Below are 24084 nucleotides of genomic sequence, written 5' to 3'. Positions count from 1 at the left end.
TTTAGACTTGAAGAAGAGATAAAGAGTTGCAAAGACATGCGAGAGCTGAGAGTTCAGCGCCACTAAACTGGCTTTACAAGAAATATTCAAGGGACTTCCCTAAGCAGAAAAGGAAAGGCCACAACTATAAATATAAAAATTATAAAAGAAAAATATCTCACTGTAAAGGCAAACATTCAGTAAAGGTAGTAGATCAACCACTTTTAAAGCTAGAAAGAAGGTTAAAGGACAAAAGTAGTATAATTATACATGTGCACAAGTAGTTAAGGGATATGCGAAACAAAAAGATGTAAAATATGACATCAAAAATATGAAATGTGGAGAGGAAATGAAGAGTTGTTAGACTATATTCAAATTTAGGAGATTATCAACTTAAAATTATCATATATATGGCTATATGCTGTCATATAGGAATCTCATGATAACCACAAGCCAAAAACCTGTAACAGATGCACATATAAAAAAGAGAAAGGAATTCAAACATAATACTAAAGATAGTTATCAAATCATACAGGAAAAGACTAAAGGAAGAAGATGGAGGGGACAAAAAAGAACTATGAAAACAACCTGAAAAAAGCAACGAAGTGGCAGTAAGTACATACCTGTCAATAATTACTTTAATGTAATGGACTAAGCGCTCCAATAAAAAGACAAAGAATGGTTTAATGGATTAAAAATCAAGACCAATTATTATATGCTGCCTATGAGAGACTCACTTCAGATCTAAAGACACACACATACTGAAAGTGAAAAGATGGAAAAAAGTATTCCATGCAAATGAAAACGAAAAGAAAGCCAAGGTGGCAATACTTACATCTACTTGCAATACTATTTGCAGAGGACATGGTACTATATATAAAGAATCCTAAAGACGTTACCAAAAACTATTAGAACTTGGTAATAATCCATATCATAATAAGAATTTGGGTTACACAATATTTGCATTTATCAAAACTCGGCAAATACATGCCTAATATTTTTGCATTTTATTGTATGTAAATTATATATTGAGGAAAAATATAAGCAAACATTGAATTCTAGCTTATGATCTGCATGTTTGAGTATTTAGGGCTAACTGCAGTAATGTCTGCAATTTACTTTGAAGTGCATCAAAAAACAAGATGGATTAATGGATAGATAGAAAGATAGATAAGTGATAAAGCAAGTATAATAAAATATTACTGTAGAATCTTTAAAAAAAACCATACACACTATTAGAACTGATAACTTAATTCAGTAAAGTTAAAGGATACAAAGTTAACATACAGAAATCTGTATTTGTTGCATTTTATACACTAATAACGAACTATCAGAAAGGAAAATTAAGAAAACAGTCCCCTTTACAACTGAGTCAAAAATAATAAAATATCTAGGGATAAATCTAAACAAAGACGTAAAAGACTTGTGCTCTGAAAACTACAAGACATTGATGAAAGAAACTGAAGATAACACAAATGGAAAGATACATTGTACTCATGGATTGAAAAAATATTGTTCAAATGACCATACTATCCAAAGCAATCTACAGATTCAATGTAATCCATATCAAAATATTAAAGGCATTTTTCACAGAATTAGATCAAATAGAACTAGATGAAGTAATTCTAAAATTTGTATTGAAACATATAAGATCCTTAATAGCTAAAGCAACCTTGAGAAAGAACAACAAAGCTGAAAGTATCATGAACTCTGATTTCAAACTATACTACAAAGCTATAATTATCAAAACAGTATGGTACTGGCACAAAAAGAAACACACACACATCAATCGAACAGAACAGAGAGCCCAGAAATAAACCCACGCCTTTATCATTAGCCAATCTACGACATAGGAGGCAAAACTATATAATGCGGGAAAGATAGCATCTTCAATAAATGGTGTTGGGAAAACTGGGCAGCTCCAGTTTGATTATTTTCTCACACCATATACAAAAATACTCAAAATGCATTAAATACTTAAATGTAAGACCTAAAACCATAAAACTCCTAGAAAAAATTATAAACAGTACAATCTTTGACATCAATCTTAGTCACATTTTTTTTTAGATCTGTTTCCTCATGCAATGGAAACAAAAGCAAAACTGAACAAATGAGACTCCATCAAAGTAAAAAACTTTTCACTGAGTGAAGGAAATGATCAAACAAAATAAAGGCAGCCTACTGAACAGGAAAAGATATTTGCAAACAATATATGTGATAAGGGGTTAATATCAAAAATACACCAAGAACTCAGACAACTTAACATCAAAAAACAAACAACCCAATTTAAAAATGGGCAGAGGACCTGAATAGACATTTTTTCAAAGAAGACATACAGATGACCAACATACACATGAAAAGATGCTCAGCATCACTAATCATCAGGTAAATGCCAATCAAAATCACAATGAGATATCACCTGACATCTGTCAGAATGGCTGTCATCAAAAAGACAACAAAGAACCAGTGCTGGGGAGGATGAGGAGAAAAGGGAGCCCTCCTGCACTGTTGATGGGATTGCAAATTGGCGCAGCCACTGTGGAAATCACTATGGAGTTTCCTCAAAAAACTAATAGAAACTGCCGCAAGATCCAGCAATTTCAATTTTGGGTATTTACCTGAAGAAAACAAAAATGCTAATTAGAAAAAATATACCCATACCAATATTCACTGTAGCATTATTCACAACAGCCAAGATATGAAAGCAAATTGTGTGTCCATTGATAGATGAATGAATAAAGAAGATGTGATCATATACATAAATATATATCCAAAATATTACTCAGCTATAAAAAAAGAAATCTTCTCTTTTGTAATAACATGGATGGATCTAGAGGGAATTATGCTAAGTGAAATAATTCAAAGAAAAAGGCAATCCTGTATGATCTCCCTTATATGTGGAGTCCAAGAAACAAAATAATCAAAACAAAATGAAAACAGACTCATAGATAAAGAGAATAAACAGGTAGTTGCCAGAGGGAGGGGATTGGGGGTGGGACAAAATAGGTGAAGGGGATTAAAAAGTACAAACATTTAGTTATAAAATAAATAAGGCACAGGGATGTAATATAAGAAATATGGTCAATACTACTGCAATAACTTTACATGAGACAGATGGTTACTAGACTTATGATGGTGATCATTTCATAATGTAAGCAAATGTCAAATCACTATGTAGTACATCTGAAACTAACAGAATATTGTCTGTCAACTCTATTCCAATTAGAAAAGTTCAGAGAATTGAAGGACAGATAACTTGCTCAAATGGTAAGTGAAAGAGTAAAGTTTTAAACTCAAGTTTGCCTGACAGTTTATTGCTCTTTCCTTTGTGTCAGTGATTCTCAAACTTTTGCTCCCATCAGAATTATCTGGAGAACCGGTTAAGACATCAACTGCTGACTCCACCCCCAGAGTTTCTCAATCGGTACATCTGGGAGGGGGCCCATGAATGTGCATTCATAACAAGTTCTCAGGTGTTGCCAACGCTGCCAGTCAGGTAAGCACACTTTGAGAACCACTGCCCTATGCCCTGTTATTCTCCAGGCTGGTAGCACTGACCTCACCTGGGAGCTGGTTAAAACTGCAGACTCTCAGGCCCCACACCAGAGCCAGTGAGTCAGAATCTGTATTTTAACAAGATCCCTAAGTAACTCTTTAAGTTTGAGAAGCACTCCTATCACATGCCACCTATACATATGGCCATAAATTCTCTGATGGCAATGAACACAGTGCATGAAATTTCTAAAGGATAACTATCAAAACTTGACTGGTGGGCTCAAGGAAGGCTTCCTGACAGATGTGAGATGGAATCTTAATCTTAGAGGTTCTGAGGAAGGAGCCTGGTGCCTTTAAAGAACCACGAGAAGCCCAGAATGGGTGAAGTGTGGTGAGCTTGGGACAAGGTGAGGGTGCCTTGCCTTGTGGTCATGCTAAGTCATCAGGATTTCATCCTAAGAGTCATGAGAAAGGCGCCCAATGAGCCCCCGAGCCAACAGTGTGCTGGTAACCCGGCTCTCCAAAAAGAAGCTTGATCATCAGTAGCATTTGCCAATTTCCATGGTTTGAGCACTCCCGGCCTGGCTGATTCAAGCTAGTGACGGCTTAACCGCTGGCTCATAAAATTTCTCGCATAAGCCTGTATGAGCTGGCTCCAGCAAAGCACAGCCTGGGTTTCTCTCTTTTGACTGAAGGCCTTCACGGTGAGATGGGAGGACACAGTGGCCAGAAATCAACAACTTGGATCAGCCAGGAATACATAAAATGTGGACTGACTTTGGGAAATGTTTCCATGTCTGTTTTACCTTTGCGAGAGGTTGAGACTTGGGCTTGGAACTCAGCAAATAGTGAGGTAGCCTCACTTTCTCTTTCCTGGCTTGTCCTGCCACATCCTGCAGCAGTGACTGGGTGGGAATTTTCAGGGGCATACACAGTTCTGATTCTGTTAGAGAGAATATTGAAATTACACCCTGTGGATACTGTTTTCACAGACATTCGGGGTCATACCAGAATAGAGAATAACATAGAACCAACTTGGGAAATTTTCTCCTTTCCTTCTTAAAGAACAAAGCCTTCTTATTAACTCTGGGACTCTCTCCTTACATTTTACAGAGATTTTACCTAGTATTAGTCCTCACAATAACCGTAAGAGGTAGGGGGTGTTATTAGCATCATCTTTTTTAAAGAAATGAAGAAAATCAGACTCTAAGAAGTTGAGTGACTTACCTGTAAATCAAAAAAGGTACAAACTAATAAGGAAAAAGTCTTAAGAATTTCGTTTCAACTAGTAAATTAATAGTTTGAAAAAGTGGTCTAGTAATTATAAATTACGCCAGGGAAGTAAATCCTTACATCACTAAATCTGGTGAAGGAGAGCAAAAGTAGGATAATCTACACAGCTGCGTGTATTTCTCCAAATATCCAGGAAGTTTAAATAAGAATTGTGTTTAAGGGATTAGCAGATACAAACTACTATATATAAAATGGATAGACAACAAGGTCCTACTGTGCAGCACAAGGGATTATATTCAATATTTTGTAATAACCTATAGTGAAAAAGTGTGTGTGTGTGTATGACTAAATCCCTGTGCTGTACACCAGAAACTAATACAACATTGTAAATCAACTATACTCCAATAAAAAAAGAACTAAGTTTTAGATCATCATATTTAGACATCCTTTCTTGAGGTTCTAAATGTATCTCTAGACTTCCCAGAAGGCAGAGCCTGGGTGCTGCATGGAACCCCTGATCCTCCTCTCACTGGATCGTTGCACAGATAAACTAAGATGATCTAAGTAGAGAGATCTGGCAGAGTGGCCAGTGCTGAACACATTTGCATTTTCTTCTCTTCTTCCTTTTTTCTGTTTCTAAGGTTAATTAATTTGGATTCTTTAAGAAAAGCTCTCTCTCCCTGTTTTTGCAATTTATTCTTGAAGTTGGGCTCTTTAACCTAAAAGAAAAAATTTCACACAACTTTCTTGTTTCAGTGTTCTAAATGCTAACATCTAATTTCATCCACACCTGGAGGGAATTAAATAAACTCATAGATCTGCCGAGGTTAAAATATTGACGTATTTATGCTAAAGGTATATAAACAGTTAACAGCAACAACCATAATATTCCAATGGGATGACCGTAAAATAAACTTAGTTCAAGTAAAAAGGGAACAGAGAGAAAGGAATAAGCTAGCAGAAGATTTTTTTCTAAGGTTTATAACCATCATACCAGATCTGAAGGATTTTTGGAATTTTCAAGAATACATATATATGTATATATATGTCTGTGGATGTATATTATGTAAATATTATAGAAATGCAAAATATATAAAATGTATAAATATTTATATATTATAAACATCCTTTCTTGAATTCAAATCAAGAGGAGAAAGGGAAGGGAACCGATACTTGAGTGCCCACCGTCCGCAGGGGAGCACCACACGTATGTTTTTATACAGAGCATCTCACTTAGTTCAGCCGTCTGAGCTGAGGGTCATGGTGACTGTAATCTTGCATGCTCAGCACTCACCCACTGCCCACCTCCATACTCGCTCCTACCACACATACTTCTGGTGCCGCAACATCCCTGACCCCGGACATCAGGATGATAGATGACCCATACAAGGCCAACGCGGGCCCTTTACTGGGATGTTTCCACTGAAGGGATGAGTCCACCTTGCCCATCAGGTTATGGATCTGGAAGAATCAGAATCCTGGACCTCTGTGGTCCTGTCCCTGCCACATGGACATAACCTGCCCTTTGTATGAGAGGATAAAACCAAACTGGGATTACTAAGAATGGGGCAAGATGGAGAGAGTGAGGACGCCCAGAGACAGGCAATTGGACACAAACACTCTCCTGAAAAGCCTGAGTGCCTGCGTCCTGTCACCCCTGGGCGAGCACCAAAGCCACTTCTCTGTGGTTTGTTTTTGAGTACTAATAAGCAATGAACACCCAACTCCCTGGCTTTTTTTGTTATTGTTTAATGAGTTTGAGTTTCAGTTCTCAAGTTGAAGAGTCTTAACTAATATAATGGTAGTATCTCTTTTTCACATATGGGGAAACTGATGTTAATTTTATTTACAAGCCAGAAATAGACTCACAGAAAACAAACTGTGATTACCGTGGGGAAGGAGGGGGAAGGGATAGATTAGGAGTTTGGGATTAACAGATATGCATTATGATATATAAAACAGATAAACAATAGGACCTACTTTATAGCACAGGAAACTATATTCATTTCTTGTAATGAGACATAACAGAAAAAGAACTAAAAAAATGTATCTGTATGTATATGTATAACCGAATTGCTTTCTTGCAAACCTGAAACTAACACTGTAAACTGACTAAACTTCAATAAAAAATAAGAGTAACAACAAAAAAAACTTGTCCAAGAAACTGAAAAGTGGCAGGGCTGGCATGTGTCCCCGTGTGTGTCAGATTCCACCAGGAGCACACCTCCTGACAGTGTGAGATAATAAAAATATACATTGGTCTCTGCCTCTGGTTCCTGGCACAGCCCTTCTAAATCCCTTGTAATTTTCCGAGTGGTAAGAGTACTAGGAGCATCTTTGTTTTAATATTTGGTCTTGGACCCTGATTCCTGACACAGAGCTTCTAAATCCCTTGGAATTTCTGGGGTGATAAGAGTGTCTTTTGACCTAACGAAATGACTCTTGGTGGGCTCCTGAAAAGCTTCAGGATGGGGGCTGATCACCAGAAAAACAAAGCCATGAACAGAAGCTTGGAAATTTCACAGCTCCATCCCCATCCTCTGAGAAGGAGAGAGGACATGGAGATTGAGTTAATGATCAACCATGCCTGCATGATGAAGCCGCCACAAAAATCCCTTAAGTAGTGGGTTTGGAGATCTTCCAAATTGGTGAGCACATTTACATGCCAGGGGCATGGTGCACCCCAACTCCAAAGGCACAGAAGCTCTTGTGCTAAACCCTTCCAGATCTTGCCCTATGTACCTCTTCATCTGGCTAGTCATCTGTGCCATATATCAAATCCTTTATATGAGTTCTGAGCACTGTGCTAGCAAAGTCATGGGAACCCCAATTTACAAGTGGTTGGCCAGAAGCACAAGTGACAATCTGGACTTCTAATTGGCATCTGAAGTGTAGGGGGTAGCCTTGTGAGACTTAGCCCTTTAACCCACAGAGTCTGTTCTAACTCTGGTTAGTGGCAGAATTAAACTGAATTGTAGGACACCCAGTTGTTGTTGCAGAATTGCCTGGTGTGAGATAAACCCATGCATACCTGATTGCAGAAGTGTTCTGAAAGAGTAGTGAGTTTTTCCTGGACAACTACCCAGTGTGTCCCAGTTCATCTGTGCATCCTAATCCCCTGGGCTGACTCTGAAAAAACAGACATTCCCTAGCCACATGCCAGACAAACCATATTTGAGACCAGAACAGAATCAGAATCTCTGGGGGTGGAGCTCAGTGATCAGTGTTCTAACGTACGTATCCCCTTTGGTCACTGTTGCCTACCGGCAACCATCCTCACGATTCGATGTGTCTTTCTGCATGTATTTTTACCATATGTGTATCATTGTTTTATAGGAATGCATTTTACCAGTCTAATGTGTACCAAATAATCACTCATACTATTATCATTAACAGTAAATACTGATCAGGAGTTTATCATGAGCCAGGCACTGCTGTAAGCATTTTACATATGCTAACTAGTTTAATCCTCACAACCCTGTGATGTATAAACCTTTACAGAAGAGGAAACAGGAAGATACAGAGAGGTTCAACAGCATGGCCAATGTAACACAGTTATTATATGAGGAGTCAAGTAGAGCCTTATATAAGTTATACACACACACACACACACACACACACACACACTTCATTATATAAGACATTGTATAATTATATACATCATTATATAATAAGCTATTTTCACTAGGAGGTAGATAGAGCTTGAGCTCTGCCCTATACCATACTGCCTCCTACAACAGATGGATTATTATCCACTGAGCCTACCCAGGGCTTCTCCAGGATTGGAGGGTGGGGGATTGAGGGGCTTGGAGCCGCAGCTGGTCACCAGCTGATAAAGAGGTATATTTAATATCTGAATGACTGGCATGGTCTTACTAGTGGTATCATCTGAAATTACTGCAGGTCCTGACCAACTGAAGAACCAGTAATGGTTCCCTGTCTCTATGCTGAGGCCGACTGTAGTATTTATGCCTGAGAACATTTTTGTTTGCTTTTAGGTCCTCTCAGAGCATGATTTTATTTACTTGGCTCTGAGCACAGCTTCCCAGGAGGTGGAGCAGACTTCTCTGCCACGCTGACTTGGAGCTCAGCTGCAGTTCTTGCTTGGACCCGTTAAAAGTGTGTGTGAGCGGCGGCCAGCTCTGCGCAGAGGCTGAGGGCAGCAGCAGGCTCATCTTTCCTGAGCTGTGTCTCTCCCCCAGGACACTCTCCATACATTAAACTGTTACATTACGTGACAATACTTATTATAATCTGAACTCTCATTGATTTGTTTCCTCATTTATTGTCTAGGTCTGCCCATAGTATGTTCAGCTCCCTGAGACTTTTGGCTTCTTAATTGCTGGATTTCCATGCCTAAAACAATGCCTGGCACACAATGCGCATCGAATAAATTACCTCCTAAATAAATAAGCTTTATAGAAGAGATAAGTTTTAGGTCAGGAAGGCAAAAGTTTTCTGTAAGATAAATCTCTTAATTTACCCATAAATGTGGCAAGATGCTCCCTTGATAAGAGGGAACCAAGACACATCGTCAGATTCCCATCTGGCTTCCCATAGGGAACATGACCAGGAATCAAGGGGTGCAAATTTACCCACACAATGTAAATTACTCTGTTTTTCTTTCTTTCTTTCTTTCTTTTTCTTTTTACCTATCACATTTAGTTGAATTAACTTCAGTGAAATCAGTGTGGTATGTCCTCGTGAGAATTAGGTATTATTCTACAGTATTCCATACTTCAATTTCTGCTACCCCAAAGAGATGATGTGCTGTGTAAGACAGAGATTACATTTTTTCTCTTCCAGCACCTGCAGACCAAGAAAGTACTGAAATAATAGGTAAGTCTAAGTCCAACTACCAAATTCCTGGCTGCTCATAAAAAGTTACCAGGTTCCTGACTTTAAGTAAATCACACAAGCTCTTAGAACCATGGATAAAACAAAATAATGTAATAAATGAATCAAAATAAAATAAATGAAATTAAAATATTAAAATAACAAATCTAAAAAACCTGTCATTTCTTTCCTTCAATCTGGGTCTTGTCATTCTCAAAATATTTTCTGAGATGCCTTGAGGTGCTAAAGAAGCCTTGCAAAATTTCATAGGTCCAGGATCTGTGCCCCTCTAGAACTTTTTCTGGAACCACAACCATACCCCTAACCCCCAGTCCCCTCTCTGGTGCTCCAAAAAGACATGATGTTCAGTTTTGGGAAACAATGAGATAAAGTAGATGACTGCCATACCGCTGGTAGATGTTGTTACATTTTTAGTTTGTTTCTGGCTAGCAGATTCCTTGGTATCCACAAGGTCCTCTGATTTTGGAAGATTAAGCATATCTGAGGATTCCTGTTCTGCAACTTTATTTGTCTGGGAATCTAGAATAAAAGCCAAAACAAATATTTTAAACTGATATTCTGGACAATAATGATACAACGACTACTAATGTTTATATTCTTCTTTACAGTGAACAAGGTGCTTTTCCCCTCAACCCTCTTTAGAAAGACTAAATGGAAACAAACCATTAAGAGGCTGAGATTCTTCAGTATATGATGCAGTATTTGCCATGAACAAACAGGAAGACACACTCCCTGGGAGCTAGCTGGTTCTTTCTGGGCCTTAAGATTAACACAGTAGTTGTTATTTTGTTGGATTATGAAACAGAGACCAAGTAATTTGGTCTACTTTAACTGGCAAGAGTAACAGAGATGCGATTTTTTTTTTTACGTTTCCAACCTTAAATCTATTTGTTACTATGAAACTGTAGCTCTTTATTAAAACGTATCCCAAGAAATCAGCACAATAGGAAACAAACTTTAAATATTTGTTTAATATTTAAACTGGGGATGCAAATACGTTTCAATTTGTGTGTGTACCCAAGCTGGTTAAATGGTGTGGCTGCCCGCAGGACTGTGCTGAAAAAAAATGGGGCCTTGCCCCCTTTCAGGAGAGGCTAGGCTCCACTGGTTACTGTCATCTGCTGGGGTGCAAGTGGCAGCATGAGCACCCTCCACCTTCATCCCTGACTTCACCCCATCACATTTATAAGACTTGATCTTCACTCTGCAGACTCTGTGGTAATGAGATGTTTTCCCTGGCTGTGCTCATTCCAGGCAGCTGAATTTGTGGGATTATACTGTACAGCAGAAAAATCCCTCTATCTGGGTATTTTAACTGCCCAGTTTATTACAGAGAAGGACTAAATTTCATTTCATCCCTAAATTCTTCAACATGCATCTCCTGAAATGAGGATATTCCACATGTCCACAACACTATCGTCACACCCAGGAAAACATCCAGCAATTCCACAGTGTCCTCTAATATAGAGACCCTTAATCAAACTCATGCAATTGCTCCAAAATATCTTCTTTTAAGGCTGTTCTTTTCCTCAGTTCAGCATCCACAATTTATGTATTCCAAGTAGTTTTTATGCCTCTCCTGTCTCTTTTAACACAGAACCACCACCCCATCTTTTTTCTTTTAATGACATTGACTTTTTTGAAGAGTCCAGTTGTCTTATAAACTGTCTACATTCTAGGTTTGTCTGATTGTTTCTTTTTGGTTCAATTTAGGTTAAGGACTTTTGGCGAGAATTCTACACAGGTCCTAGGAAATTCCTGCTGCGTTATATGAGAAAGCACCTAACGCAAGGTTGTCTCACAATTGGTAGAAGTTTGAACACTTGGTTGAGATGGAAAATGCCATCTCTCTCCATTGTAAAGGCACCTTCTCGTCCTTCTAATTAACAGGTAATGTGTGAAGTGATACTTTGAAATCATGTGAATGATCTATTCAGCAACCTTTCATAACTCCCATCATTTTTAAGTAGTCAGGTCTTCTGAACGCTTTCCAGTATATTTTAAGCACCCAAGATGGAAACTAAATTTTATTTACTTCTCAGTTTCCTCATATAACTGAGACAAACCTGTAATATATTGGTCACAGTACGTTATGTCATTAGCTATTACTGAGGCAAAAAGTGGAAGGAAATAGTTCTGTTCTCAGAGGCCACTATTAGATATTCTTCATTTAAGCATGTTAACAGGATTAAGCACTATGGAAACACCTTACCTTGAGGAAGATCGAATGTACTTCGAACAGCTGCCTTGTTTGCATCCTCGTCTTTCTTTGTAAAAGGAGGCAAGTTTTTGGAAAGGGAGTCCAGATAATTAAACTTCAAGGAAAAACCAAAGACTTATTAGACTCACGCACGGCTGAAGGGCAACTACCACAAGCAGGTAAGCTGGCAAGCAGTGATGAAAAGCATGCTTTTTAAGGCCCTGAAAATACAGTTTGCAAACTACAAGTTTTTCAGGAGACTGGTTCACTCAATTCTAGATTTTTGTTAATTAGTCATAATTTCCTATCATCTCTTGTCAGGCAGCCTCTGGTTAATAATAGCATCTGGAATTTTCATAGAAACACAGGGAACTGTGAACACGTGAAAATACTGCCTTTGCTTGAGAGTGTCCAGGTTTCACAGAAGAGGAGAGGGTTGCTCTGCCTCCGTGAGCTTCCGAGAACTCACAGTCTCTCAGTGTTGCCTCAGCAGCTAAGGGGTGAGGACATTTTAACAGAATAAAAACTTCAAAATGGGATTTATCAGAGGATGATCATCAACAGGGGGAATTCAACCTACAAAAAGGGGGTGCTTGAAGGAGATGAGGGAAGGTAACCAACAGTGATGATGCAGGCAAGGGAGGCGAAGCTGCAGAATCACACTGCAGAGAATTTCTCTCATATGCTTATGAGGACATGGGTTTAAACAGTATGGGTTAGCCAGTGCCGTTGATGGGTTGGCGGTTGAAGTAGGAAAGAAACAACATCAGGAAAGGTAGGTCACATTAATAACAAAGGCATTGCATCGACTTTTATGAAGACTCTTAATTCCATTGTTGTTAATTACATTCAATTACCTGAGACTGATACAACTTGCTCAGTTCAGATTTGAAGTAGGGTGATACTACTTTGTTCCTTATTTCCGTTAGATAATTTTGTGTTTCTTCAATTTCCTTCCTAGTTGATATTTCCAGAACAATGCAAAAGAAGACAGAGTCTTTTAAAATGTTATTTGCTTGTGTTTTACCTCCCAATCCCACAGAAAACAGAGATCACTAATAGTAAAACTGCTAAGAACTTTAACTTGGGCATTTAAAAAGAATTAAAAAAAATTTTTTCCCTCCTAACAGAGGCATTGGGGATTGATCCCAGGACCTTGTGCACACCAAGCATGCACTCTACCACTGAGTTATAACCCCCACCCCGACTGAGCTACATTCCCCACCCAACTCAAGCTTTTTTTTTCTTTGTTAACTTTGAGTTCATTCTTTACTTCTTCTAGAATCAGGCACATTTCCTACCTCAGAAATCAGACTTTTATATAAGACAGGAAATAATGATACCAGTTGGTCTCAAAAGGCTACAAACCATACGGCTGGCCTTTTGGCATGTCTTTCCATTTCTCTGAGTTTTAACTGCCAGCTAGTCTACTGATTTCCATAATTTCAGCAGCAGTGGTAGCAAGTAAACTAAAACCTGGGGAATGGCTTATGAAGAATGTGATTAGTGATCACAAAGTAAAATATAAAACAATCATGATAATCCTACTAATTATCTTTCCAGTATGGGAATCGCATATTGGGGAGGCAATTTTCCAGCTAAAAGCTACACTTGCCTGCCTTCCCTGTATAGTGGGCTAGCCAGTGAGAAGTAAACTGAAGTCACTGGGTGAGGCTCCAGATAGCTTTTAAAAACGGTTAACTCAGCTGGAAGGCTTTCCCTTTGCTCTTGCCTCATCTCTCTGTCTACTTCCTAAATTATGAATGAAATGAATGGAGCTGCAGCAGTCATTCTGCAACTATGAAGCAACCCTGAGGATGGAAATCATGTGCTAAGAATGATGGAACAGAAAGAAGGAATCTTAGTTCCCCATGATGCTGTGGCATTGCACACTACGGACTGCCCACTTTTGACTTCTTCCATGTAGAAAAAATAAACGTCTTTCTTGTAAAGCACTGATTTGGGCGTTGTCTGTTAATTGTAGCTGAACCTACCCCACCTGAAATAGTTTTCATTTTTAAGTACTTACTGCGTGCTTGGAACTTTGCAAAGTACTTTACATTTAATTTTATAATAACTCTATGAGTTACTATTATTATCCTCATTTTATTGGTCAAAAAAATCAAGGTGCAGAGAAATAACCTACTCTAAATCACATAATTAGTGAGAGGTGAAGTCTGAATTGAAACCCAGGTTGCCTGCCTCCAAGCTCATGACCTTGGTAAGTGCACATGCATGTCAGGTGGTGGTGAACTGACAGAGAGCTTAGATATTAGGTGGTCTAACCATTCTCACTTTATAGATAAGCAAACTGAATTCTTAAAGTAAATTTTACTGAAGTAAAACAACCAGTGTGCATCATACAGTCTGCAAGTAATCAGATTGGAGCTGACTCTAGGCCTGCTGGCTCTAAGACCAGTGCTCTTTCTCTTATCCGAGACAGCCTCTCTGGAAATACTGGCTGCATTCAAGTATCATCTTATTTAAAAAACTCTAATTTCTCCTGAAAATATCTCTACTGCCTCACTGGATTCATCAGTCTCTGGCAGCCTGGCTATTGGCTCCCATTCTCCTAAAACTGTTCTCACCAAAGAAACCAGTGACCCTTCCAACTGACAGGCCCCAATTCCCCTTTGCATTCTCCTTTCTGATTCTTCCATGGCATCTGACACGTGGTGACCACCTCCTAGATCCTCAAAATGTTCTTCTTCCTTAACCCTCCTCCCCGATCCATCTTCCAGACTGCCAGCCCTTCTCTTTCTAGGACACCTTCCCTCTTCAAAAACTTTGGTTGGCTTGCCATTACCTACCTATGGGTTAAAATTCAAAATTTGTTAGCTTCAAAATTTTTTAAATGTGAATGGATAACACATGTACATAATTCAAGAAGCATAAAAGAATATGTAATGAAAAGGAAGTCTGTCTCACGTGTCCCCCATCTTCCCACTCCACCCCCTACTGCCCCGCCCCAGGCATGTACTGTCTCCAGGCTCTTGGAATCACTTTCAAGGAGAGTCTCTAAGAAAGCATATACCCTCTAGTTTGACCTCGCATAGAGGGGTGGCCCCTGAGACTGAAGGTCTTATCTCATCACTTCTCCAACACATTCCACAAGGCAACCGAGACATTTTTATTAAGAAGCATATTCATCCTAGGAGACATTCTGGAGAGGAGCCACACAAATGTGTACAATAGTGCCATCTGTCCTACTATACACTCAATAAATATATCTGGTTTCCTTTCTTTACGGCGAGAGAGCTGGGGTTGGAAGACTCAGCTCGGACTGAAAGGAAACCAAAGCACATAATGCTTACAGCGCGTTCATCATTATAAGATGCATTATAAGAATCCTTGAATATTCATGACTTTGCTCTTCATTAAGTTCGAGAACATTTCTTAGTCTATTCGAATTACAAAAGCACAGAGACTTCCTGAGAGCTTCCTTGCTTAGGAGAGAGAGAAGATCTACCTAATGGTCAAATGGGCTTCACCAAAGGCTAATAACATCACTGCACAAAAGATGAAGGACCCCCGGGCAGAAACACAGCAGAGGTTTAAAGAACAGCAGGGAGCCGGGACAATAGGATCTTTCAATGTATCCCATTCTAAAATTCTATGATTCCACAAAACTGGGCCTTTTCACATGCTTATGTGTATGCTTCAGGAGAGCATTACCTCTTTTGGGCTATCTTTTCTTTCCAGCGCTTTACTGTTTCTGTGTGCCTGTGTGAAAGGAAAGGAAAAAGCATGATGAAAAAAGGCAACACTCTCAGCTTACAAACAATGAAAGAAAAACCACCTCTGCGATACATTGTTAACAGTGTGGGAGAAGAAAGGCTGAGATTCCTCAGTGTAGTCCCCTCAGTGTGACACCTGCCCCTTCCCCCAGCTCCTGGATCATTGTGTGCTGAAGACTCACTGGAACACATTATTGGGTCAGCTTACCTCCGCTTCTTTTCAAAGAAATCTGTATCGAATGTTTCTGGTGGACGTTCTGGAGTATTAGCCAAAGACTGATTGAATAAATCAGTTAAGTGGGCTGCAACTTAAAAAATAGATGCTTTAAATTTTTATCCTCACTTCTTTACAGCACAACACACAATTGGTACCAAACGACTCATTTGAGATGTTTTCTAAGAGATTATGTTCAATCTATCAAGTGTTTACTAGAATTTCAAGGACCCAGCTGCCATATAACAGGAAACCAGGCCTCTGTATGAAATATCCTACAAGAGAACACACATCTTATAGTCAAAATGTAAAATGTAGTGACACCTTATTGGTCCCACATTATCAGGGGATGAGTCTGTGTTCTACCTAACTGAATTTCTTCACATCTGAAGCACCAGAACTTAAAAAAAATTAAACGTTTTATGGAAATCGGTTTTCTAAAAAATGGTATCTAAGGATCCAAACCTAAGGCTCTGAATATAATATCATGGTTGTTTGATCATTTGGACAGTAATTCTCAAAGTTTATGCCATAGAACGTGGTCTCAGCGGGATGTTAACAGGAGATAAAAATAAAAAGGTTTCATGTGCCATGGTTATATGAGCCAGGGAAACACTGATTAATACAGGACTAAGTATGTTTCATTACTGCAGGACTTTTCTGGACCCTTCATTAGTTAGTGTTCATCGTGGCTGTCTGAGAAAATAAGGCAATGCGCAGCATTATCCAAACTTGTTATTTAAAAATTTTTTAATTTAATTCATTTATTTTAATTTTATCTTGGAGGGGGGAGGTAATTAGGTTTATTCATCTATTCATGTTTAGAGGAGGTACTGGAGATTGAACCCAGGACCTTGTGCATGCTAAGCACGTACTCCACCACTTGAGCTATGCCCTCCCCTCTACCCTCCATTCAAACTTAATTTATCATAAAGGTCTTTTTTTTTTCCTGGAACTATCTCATAGACTAGTGTTTCAAGGAAGTGCTTTGGGGACTATTGACTTAGGATCACCACTATTAATAATTCAAGGGCAGCTGTAAACATGCAAGACTCTGACCCCTGCATCCGTTCGTCTGTTTGAAAAATAAGCTTCGTTTGTCCTTCACTATCAGGCAACCTGCGAATTTCCCTCTACAGTCCTTGTTCCCTCACACCAGAGGTTACAAACTCAAATGCTACAACACTGGGTTACCAGATAAAGTATAGAGCATCTAGGTAAATTTGAATTTCAGATAAATGACAAGTCATTTTTTAGTATAAGTATATACCATGTTATTTTGGGACATACTTAGAATACAAAATATTTGCCGTTTGATGAATTCAAATTTAACTGGGCTTTCTGTATTTTTATTTGTGAAATCTGGCAACCCTAACACGAGAGGCTGCCCAGGCAAAGGCGTGACCACAGAGTGTGAGGCCAGGCGGACTCTGCGGGTGGGATGGAGTCTTCCGTTCACGGCCGTTCTAAGGGGGCAGCTGCCGATCACCTCCAACACGTCACCATGTGACACCAGGGCACTTCAAGGAAAGGAAAATTCAGATATTCAAAACAACAGAAACAGCTGTGCAAGCCAACACTGTGGGGGACACAGAAGACACATCTGTGGCCTGAAGGGAGCCAGTGGCTGCCAGTTTCTGACTTTTGTCATATGGTCAAAACAGGAAAGAAACCCCAAACCACCAAGTTCTCCACTGCTTGTCTTTGTGAACTATGAAACCATGTAACCAACTTTGTTGGGGCTGTATAAATCCTCAAATAGACGTGTTTTCCAAAAGGAGACTGTTTCACTGTGGAAAACGGTACAAGGCTTTTTTTTGGTGACAGCTGCATCATTGCTCCAGAGTTCCTGAGTCTGTGTGTGTTGGGGGTGGAGTGTAGATTGATTAATTGTTTCTTTTCTGTATGCCTGCTATGTTCTAAACACAAGTTGAGGCTAACTTAAAAGAGAAATGTCAACTTTTTTCATTCACCCTGTGATAGTTAAAGAGGAATTAGAGGCCATCAAGGTTTCAAGGACCTTACAGTTTGGGCAGGAAAAATATATAAATAAATCATCACAATACATCATGGCCAATATGACAACAGAAATACACACACGGTACTTTGCTATCAAATGAGAGAATGAGAAGTGTATTTAAAACTGTTCCTTTGAAATTTGCAGACATTTTGCAGAAAAGATTAAATGTAATTACCTTCAGTAACATCACTTTTTGTAGTTTCCTCCATTTTAGGGAAAGACTGAAATGAAAATAGAGAATTCCTTAACGGTGATGAACATATTACATACAAAGTTTACTTTGTTTAGAAGGGTTCTTTATGTGCTCAAATTGATCTTTTATGGAAATAACCGTAAAATGAATTAGTTTTTTAATGCCGATACAGAAAGTTATTTGATTTTTTTAGTTATTTTTTTAATTAGCAAATTTCTAAAAATGGAAATCATTTTCAGTGTAGAAATTGCTCTTCCTTCCTTTCTATTTCATTCATGAATTCATATAACACTGCAACGAATGTCAGTTTCTCTGAAGACAGTAAAAACTTTCATTTAAAAGCCTTCAGAATTATTTATGATTTAAGGAACAGCCTAAAAAGCATTTGGAAAATTTGATACATATAAAAAGTCAGAGTTGCACAGAAATAAGAAATTATAAGGAGGGAAATGCTTCCTGGAAGTGGCAGAAACAGCTATTATTTATAATATTTTGTCTTGAAGCATCTAATATTGAATAAAAGCACTGGCATACGAAACATTTCCTTCTCACCATCACTAGTTTGAGGAGATCTGCTGCATTGCCCCTTTCCTCCTCGGTTCTGCAGTCTTTAACTGTCATTTCCTGTAGCTCATCTTCTTTCTTTAGAATATGATTTATATAATCCTAAATCGGCAGGATAAAAGAAATAAAAAAACCCGGAAATATGGTAGCGAGAGTTCCAAATTGTCAACATCAACCTGAAATACTACAAAAAGGTTAAGAATATGTTACATTCACAATGCTCAGCAACGGGTTATGGGTCAAACAATCTGGAAAGCCTTTTCCTTATTATGTTAATAAGCAAAGACTTAACAAGTCCCAAAGTACAGCTCTAAGAGCTGCAGCGCATTAGAATTGTATGAGGACCTCAGAGAGGCCCGGCTTCTAACTCAGTAAGTAAAATGGGCAGAGTTGGGTTAGATGATTTCTAGAGTCCTTTCCAGGTACAGTCTTCATGATTCTATGAATGTAAGTTGCTCAGTCCATGCTTTTGCTTCCAAGAGAAACAGACCTGACTTTTTCCATCAATATTTGATCTGTTCCCATAAATAACGGTCCCCTGTTGTATGCCACGTGCTGAGTATCTAATCATAAACAAAGCACAAACAGTACACGTTCTGAGAGAGCTGCCACACTGGACAGTGAGCTGTGATAGGTAGCTAGACCTATGACAGTTACACAGTTTACACCTGTACATAGCTTGTACAGTTAACTACATACTTATGAATTCTTAGACCATTTCTCAAAACCAACAATCTTTTTCTTCCATGGACAAGTATCAGGTTAATCTGCAGTTCTATTTTTTCAGAGGTTACTAGGTCAGTCTTCCATATAGTGAGAAAGGAGGAGGATTACATAGCAGTCACAGAGAAAGCGACTTGTCTTCTCAATGTCTCTGGGGCCTCAACCTTCTCTGTATCTTATGGGAACCAGTAAGGATTTTCTGCCTCTCAACCTCCTACCCACAAGAAGATTGACAGTCACGTGTTGCATTAGACAAGTATCGGTAGAATTACATAATTTCAGGTTCCACGGGAAACCGAGAGGACTGATTTGCCCTGTTCCTGATTCTCTGGGGTCAGGGTACGTGAAGTCCATTACCTTTAGGGACATCTGCAGCTTCAGTTTCACCTCATTCTTTATGACCTCATGCTGGATGAACTGGCGTATCTGGAGCACATCGGGGCTTTTCAGGGTAGGGGCTGGGGCACCCACTAACTGCTTGGACCCAATGTCGAGGCCCTTCCAAATCTGAGTGCCAAACGGAGGTCCTGGAGTTTTTTTCTGTTAACAAAATCAAAGAAAAACAACCATCAGAGAAATAAAAATGTTTTAATGTTGTTATTTTTTTTTTCCACTGAGGACTTATTATATAACATGATGCTAGGAATCACCTGTTAGGGAATACAATGATGAAAAAAGTGATCCCTGTTCTCAAAAAGGTTTGCAAATATAAGGAAAATTGGGGACAGAACTGGGCAAGTTCGCCTCTTTCTATGTGTTACCAAAAATAAGGCTATTTTAAATTCCTGTTGCATGATGTCTCCTGGGATAGCATTTAGGGGATGCTCAGCAATGCTTTACCACGGTAACACAGCGGCAGCCTGGTTGTGCCAAATGCGTGACTGTTCCTTAATAAATACCACAGGTCACCCAAGACATCTGAAAGCCATCTTTAACTTTCTGATTCCATGTTCATTTGGACCTGGAGAGCTTCTTTCAGAGAGAAATCATCCCACAGATCTGAGTGGTCCTTGAGCTCACTCCAGACTAAGCATGCCTCCAAGGTGCTTCCAGGACCCTCAGGCAGGAATGTCTGCCTGGAGTGGACCCACGTCTCTGTGTGCTCCTTGTAACTGATTTTCAGGAGTGGTGTGCTTTGATGCTATGTCCTGAAGTGTGTCTGATGTCGGGGCCATTCCCCTGGCATAGAAAGTCACAGCCATAGGAGTTGCAGAGGAAGAGAATGAACTTCCTCCATTAATCTCAGAAGTGGCATATTGCTTCTCATAATGCAGTACTTTCAACTTGGATATACTCTTAGTAAACTATTTGGAGTGGCCTTTTCATTTTTTCAGATAAGGAGGTAGAGATCCAGTATGACTTGTCCCAATCCCACACTAATAATTGACAGAGTCCAGGCTAGAATCCAAATCATCTTCATTCCCTGTGTTGATTATAGTCGCCAAATTAAAATATAGGGCTAGGAGATCTCTGTTTTCTTACGTGCTCATAATGAAAACTTAACACTAATATCGCTCTCTGATCATATCAGTGCCTTCACTAACTTAATAATTAAACATTTTGACAGTATACTGGACATATTACATAAACTGTTTCCAAAATGAAACAGCAAACCTTGCAAAATGTAGGGCTTCGTGATTCTTGATCAAGATAATTTCTTTCATCCTTTAAAAAAACCTTAGGTGGGGCTTCTCTAAACTGATGCAATCATAATGTTTACTTTTTAAATGGCAGTTGCAAATTCCCTCTAATACGTCATATTATTCTTATATACTCAGTTTGTGTATCGCATAACGTCAGTAATTACATTACAGGAGCGGTGTAACATGAGTTACTCAGACTAGATATTTTCATATTATTGGAGGATGTTCAAGCTACAAGAAATAAAACTGAGATCAGCTAGTCAGGTAGATTGCTCTAAAATCTACAAATGTTAACATCTTCAAATATAAAATTCCTTGAGCTCATTAACAACCTACGTTAAGAATGAAAATATGTGAATACACAGGAGAAGACCTGGACTCCAATCCATGGACAGATGGATGGATATGCAAATACAGTTACTTGAAAGCAGAAAATGTTGTACCTCCACTGAAGGAAATGTGTCCCACGTCCTTGACTGGAGATTCGGAGGAACAATCGTATCTAATTCTTTCTTCATGAGCCAAGGTGACGCCTCATGGAAAGGGCGAAGGACAGTGATGCTCAGGGCACCTGGTTCACAGAGAGTTTGTCAGAGGATCATTTCTCTATTAAAAATATTCTGAGAAATTCAGTAGGTATTCACCATGTCCAATAAACACTTTTGACAAGCCAGACACAGCGCTTATGCTCAAGGGCCTTACAGTCTTAACCAGAAAGGAGAGGCTTTAATCACTGGAACACCTAGAGCCTGGATTGAGATCACCCGAAAGTATTCATCGACACCTGCATGTCCTTCAGAAACCACAGCCAAGTCCTGTCAGTTCTCCCACTAAACATTTCTTGACTTCATCCACCTCCTCCCTCTCCACTGACCCCCACCTTAGATTATTTCCCTCAGGGGAGCCTGTTTGAGACTCCAGCTACAACTAATGTTTCTGCCCGTATTTACTCTGTGAATGAACCTTCTTCCGTGGTCAGGGTGACGATGATGTCTGTCCGTGATGTGAACTCTTCTTGTCCTGCCCACTGCTCCTGGGATAAAAGTGAGTCCTTAATGTTTTCCCACCTCTGCCTTAGCTTACGCTCTCCTCCTTTCTGTCCTCTGTCTACACTGGCTTTTTTCCCTCTGTTCCCCAAAGCTATAAGCTTCCTGCTTGGCATTCTCTCTTTCAAGAAAGCTCCTCCTCCTACTTTAATTAACGCCTACTTATCCACCAGCTCTTGGCTCCAGTGTCTTCCGGGAAGCCTTCCAGACGATGTCAGGTTCCTCTGTTAGGTGCTGTCTTAGAACCTAATCCTTTACTTCATGGACCTTTCACCAATTTATAATCATACAGTTGCTTGTGTGACTATATAATTAATGCCTAGCTCTCTCACTAAACTCTAGGCTCTGTGAAAGCAGAGTCCATTGGATTCCTAACACCCAGCCAGTGTTTGGCACTTGGTGGGCTATCAAGCAGATGCTAGTTAAACGACTGACTAATAAAGCAATTTGAGATGAATTCTTATTCTCTTATAGCTCCACACGTGCACCGCACAGTCTGAGCTCCCCACTCCCCACATTCACAGAGAAAGAGCAAAGCTGATTATATCACGCATGTGGTCACAGATACAGTAAAAGATACAATTGTTACACAGATGCAGGTATATTCATAAATGAGCACAAAATCTGTCCCACCAGAGAAAAGATACAAAGGAAACACACACACAAACCTAGACACAGCACATTGGCTTGGTACACAGATAACATGAAAGTGTTTTTTTCCTGCGTTTAAATACACATTCCATATACAATAGTTCTTACTGAATGTAATGTAAGTCTCTAATATTTAGTTACACACTGATTTCTCTGAAATTGATTCAAATATGTAAACACCCAATAAATATATAATATACTATATTTCAGGCTGGCGTTCTAACTCACAGATCAAATGCACTTTCTTTTCTTATCATATTAAACTCATCAAGGCAATATCTTCCAAGTGACAAAATATGGGCTTACAAAAGATACCTCACTTATTTTTTTCCTACCAAGATGAAACAAACACATAACTAGGAACCTAGATACACAACGAAACATACCAAACGTACGTGAACACAGGTACCAATCTGCTTACAGGTCGGGGAGGGACCAATTTGCATAGGTTGATGCTTAAAGCGTGGTATAAACATAAACCACTGTATAAATAGGCTGACATGGCTGGTGGAAAGCAGAGTTGAAAAGCAAGCAAAGGGAAGAAAGCAGAGATGAGGCGGGGTAGATGCGGTTAGGAGGATGCGAGTTGGTGCAGGGACCCAGTGAGTCCCAGGCTGGGTCCCTACCTGGCTGCTCCTGCACGGGCTCCTGAAGAACCACAGTCGCTGAGTCTCCATACGCCAAGGAGAGGCATTCTTCTATGTCACTGTCTCGAAGAAGTTCCACTCCGGATCCATCAGCATAGATGACAAAAAACCTATTTGAAGAAATAAAAATCTAATCCCTTGACATATTCAGCTAAAATGCTCCTTGAACCTGGAATTGAAAACAAAACTCAGGATATTATTTGTATCATATTACCTGGGGACATGTTCACCATAGATTTGCAGGTGATTCTTACGGAGGTGAGTAGATGATAAAGTATCATAGCCTTCAGGCTTTGAATTTAAATCATCTTCCAAATTGTCTTCAGGCAGGACAGTTGACACGGTACCATCAACCATGACCTAAGGGACACAGTATATAAACAATTAAAAGTACAAAAATGCTATAAAGCTTACATTTCGATTGATCTCATTTGAGAAGGCAGGCGATCTTTTGGTATACTCAGAAAATCAGGGATATTTATTTGTGAGGTATTGTGCACTAAGTATAGTTTGCATTAATAAAAGTGACAACCTAGGAGCACATCTCCACTTACAAACCGCACCTGGACTGTGAAAGCGAACTAGAAGATGAACCGGAATACACTCAGAGAAGGTGACTAGGACGGCAGGGGACTCACAACCTTATCTTCTGAGGATAAGTTCAAGGAACTGGGAATTTAATCACAGAGGAAAGGCTATCCATGTGGGCAGCTGTCTTGAAATATTAAAAGAGTGACAGCATGGGAGAGGTTTATGTTCTGTGATTCTAAGCACAGAATTAGGACTCACAGGTAGACTACACAGGGAAACAGACTGGGTATCTCTCTGAGAACTGTTCTGGCCACTACTACCATCTAGATGGGGCATGGCTGTCTCCAGGAG

At 39.3% G+C, this 24084-nt stretch overlaps 1 protein-coding gene across 7 annotated transcripts in view; it reads right to left on the bottom strand.

Moving 5' to 3' along the window:
* Positions 1 to 24084, bottom strand: part of SPAG17 (sperm associated antigen 17) — a 356415-nt gene that overhangs the window by 20167 nt on the left and 312164 nt on the right. For all 7 annotated transcript variants that reach the window (XR_012075867.1, XM_072967909.1, XM_072967912.1 and 4 more), the window contains 12 exons: positions 23417 to 23562; positions 23182 to 23312; positions 21302 to 21429; positions 19573 to 19755; positions 18481 to 18594; positions 17911 to 17956; positions 15710 to 15809; positions 15440 to 15487; positions 12622 to 12721; positions 11777 to 11879; positions 9952 to 10083; positions 4281 to 4417 (listed from right to left, as the gene is read on the bottom strand). Coding sequence is in view for 6 of the 7 variants with exons in the window: in XM_072967909.1 (XP_072824010.1) it covers positions 4281 to 4417; positions 9952 to 10083; positions 11777 to 11879; positions 12622 to 12721; positions 15440 to 15487; positions 15710 to 15809; positions 17911 to 17956; positions 18481 to 18594; positions 19573 to 19755; positions 21302 to 21429; positions 23182 to 23312; positions 23417 to 23562 (1368 nt within the window). In the remaining variant the exon portion in view is untranslated. The remainder of the gene's footprint in view (positions 1 to 4280; positions 4418 to 9951; positions 10084 to 11776; positions 11880 to 12621; positions 12722 to 15439; positions 15488 to 15709; positions 15810 to 17910; positions 17957 to 18480; positions 18595 to 19572; positions 19756 to 21301; positions 21430 to 23181; positions 23313 to 23416; positions 23563 to 24084) is intronic.

Source organism: Vicugna pacos, chromosome 9 (assembly GCF_048564905.1).
Source record: "Vicugna pacos chromosome 9, VicPac4, whole genome shotgun sequence".
Classification (NCBI taxonomy): Eukaryota; Metazoa; Chordata; class Mammalia; order Artiodactyla; family Camelidae; genus Vicugna; species Vicugna pacos.
This window is presented reverse-complemented; position numbering and strand designations above follow the sequence as displayed.